General features: G+C 39.6%; 2 protein-coding genes across 2 annotated transcripts in view; both read right to left on the bottom strand.

The window, feature by feature from the left end:
* The window catches only part of LOC134191142 (microsomal glutathione S-transferase 1-like), a 4,102-nt gene extending 3,334 nt beyond the window's left edge, over positions 1-768 (bottom strand). The window contains exons 1-2 of the mRNA XM_062659723.1: positions 629-768; positions 472-560 (exon numbers count right to left, since the gene is read on the bottom strand). Coding sequence (XP_062515707.1) covers positions 472-560; positions 629-757 — 218 coding nt within the window. The 5' untranslated portion in view covers positions 758-768. The remainder of the gene's footprint in view (positions 1-471; positions 561-628) is intronic.
* Positions 769-1,326: 558 nt separating this feature from the next.
* LOC134190555 (microsomal glutathione S-transferase 1-like) lies at positions 1,327-2,455 on the bottom strand. The gene is made up of 3 exons (XM_062659005.1): positions 2,309-2,455; positions 1,637-1,752; positions 1,327-1,570 (listed from the first exon to the last, which is right to left on the bottom strand). Exons 1-3 carry the CDS (start codon positions 2,444-2,446, stop codon positions 1,327-1,329), a joined length of 498 nt encoding a protein of 165 aa, XP_062514989.1. The 5' UTR covers positions 2,447-2,455.
* Between the last annotated feature and the right edge of the window lie 45 nt (positions 2,456-2,500).

Here is a 2,500-nt window from a genome sequence, read left to right as displayed (position 1 = left end):
ACTCTGTGTGTGTTTGTTTTATGTAGATTCGCGTGTATGTGTTGCCCTTTAATTAATAAGGGAACTGTACTTTTTAGTGTGCTACAAACATCAATATAGTGTGTGTGTGTGTGTGTGTGTGTGTGTGTGTGTGTGTGTGTGTGTGTGTGTGTGTGTGTGTGTGTGTGTGTGTGTGTACATACATACATACATACATACATACATACAGTAATAGCCTACGTATTTTCCAGACCGCTTGTAAAATTCAACCTGCATCACCACGTAATTTACGCAATGACATGCACTCGCAAGCACATTATGTACCGATGTCACGTGATGCACTGCAGTTATTTCTAGCGGCGTGAATTACTTGAAACGGCATTAATCTAATTAGAATTAATTAATTAAGACAGCGCAAACACTAACAACGTTAATTAATTACATTCCAGTGTGTACACAAACCCACTGAGAGCATCATGATGACTCACTCACCGTCGCACCCTCTCCACGTTTTCGTTCACTGGCGGTTTCGGGTCCTTAAATGTAGGAACCAATGAGACATCCTCTGGTAGTCCGGGTACCTACAATAGAGTCCACACTCTACAGCTCTAATATACAGTTGTTGAATGAAACTCAACGAAATACTCACGCCGCGTGCCATCCTCTGTGCTATAATGCAGAATTGAACGAAAACCATCTTTGCAACGAGAAGTGCCGCATAGAAAGCGTAGGCCGCAAAGACGGGGTTGTCGAAAGAAAGCGACTCGAAACGCGCCATTCACAAAGAGATGAAAGAAATCAAGTAGAATGTTAATTAATTAATTAATGCGCATGCGTACACTGTATGTGCATCGCGCGGTGTACGGCGGCAGCCTGTTACACCGCCGCCTCCTCGCGCGGGAAAAGGGCGGAGTAAAGGTCTGGCTACGCGAGACTAGCAAGCGTGCTGCGCCGCATTTTCGTCGTAAATACAATTTTATTTACTAGTGAAGGTAAACAAGCAACATGTCAGTGTATGACAGTCTACCCTTTGCACTAAAAGTTAAAAATAAATATATTATTTAATACATAATAATTTATTAATTAATCCAATAATGCAGAAGTACGACTCATATTCAAGGCTTTCAAGCCGTCTGTGCACAAAGACGATTGTTCCATTACACGTAGATACAACAGAGGCACCAATATCAACAAACAAATAAAATTAATTCCTACATCAGAGAAACTTGCTACAATGCAGTCACACTAAGTGTGTGTGTGTGTGTGTGTGTGTGTGTGTGTGTGTGTGTGTGTGTGTGTGTGTGTGTGTGTGTGTGTGTGTGTGTGTGTGTGTGTGTGTGTGTGTCTTCACAAATTTAGCACAAAATAAATGAGCTGCAGAAGAATAGACACAAACGGAATGTGAGCGAGGATGTAGAATATGGTGCGATGAGGCTGCAATGCCAGTAGATAGACAATCGAATGCAGCACACGACCAACCAGATAGAAACGAAAATGCCAGACGGCAACTGTGAGTGAAGGTCTCGTGAGCACGTAGAAAAACGAGAGAATGACGAAGACGGGAATGTTTTCCATGTCATTCAGATGAAGTCTGAAACAAGTGTAATAATAGCATTGAGATTAGTGTCCCTCCATTATTGATTAATGGCTCACTGACCGTCTCACTCGTTGCACGTTTTCTTGATATCGACCTTCAAGGTCAGAGTAGCCTGTCTTTGGTTTTGCATCTGGATCTTTACTGGGCTTCTGATAATCTTCAGGCAAAGCAGGAACCTGAGACATTATAAAATTGATATAAAATATCAATTACTAATAATTAATTGATATAAATGCCCATCAGGAATAATGTCTCAAGTTAGCCTCCTCCTCAGACTCATGTGAGCTTGCAGTGTCCGGTTCCCGTATAATAATTTCAACAATTAATTATTAGCAATAAATATTTATATCAATTTTCAGAAGTTGAAATTGTCATACGAAAACCGGACACTGCCAAGCTCACGTGAGTCTGGGACAAGGCTAAGCCTTACCCTAAAGCCAGTCTATGATTACATATTTACAAATACATCCCTAACCTTACTTCTAAAATCATATGACACGTGTAGATTCTTCTTACATCTAAAACCTAACAATATTTGTTAATTAAATATTAATTAATGGATTACCTACTTACTAGGTTAGTCACCAGACTGCAGACCAACTTGAAGAAAACGTGATGTTGTTTCCATTCTTATAGTTTGCTTTAATTTAATTAATTTACTGTGACGGTAGTAAATTTATTTATTGTAAAATAATTTTAATTGATTAATTAATTATTATGTTGTGAGCTCACTCTGTATTGGAATCTTATCACAGTCGTCCACGACTGCACGAGCACCATCTTCGTTAGTATCATAACCGAATAAAATACAAACGCAGAAAACACAGGATCCTCCAGCAACGTCTCCAGTAACAAACCGTCCGCCATCATCAACTTTATTACCCCGTATGCATAAATTTGCATACGATCATGTACTAACTTACT

This window comes from Corticium candelabrum, chromosome 15, assembly GCF_963422355.1.
Source record: "Corticium candelabrum chromosome 15, ooCorCand1.1, whole genome shotgun sequence".
Taxonomy (NCBI): Eukaryota; Metazoa; Porifera; class Homoscleromorpha; order Homosclerophorida; family Plakinidae; genus Corticium; species Corticium candelabrum.
The sequence above is the reverse complement of the archived record's forward strand: the minus strand, read 5'-3'. Positions and strand labels throughout refer to the sequence as shown.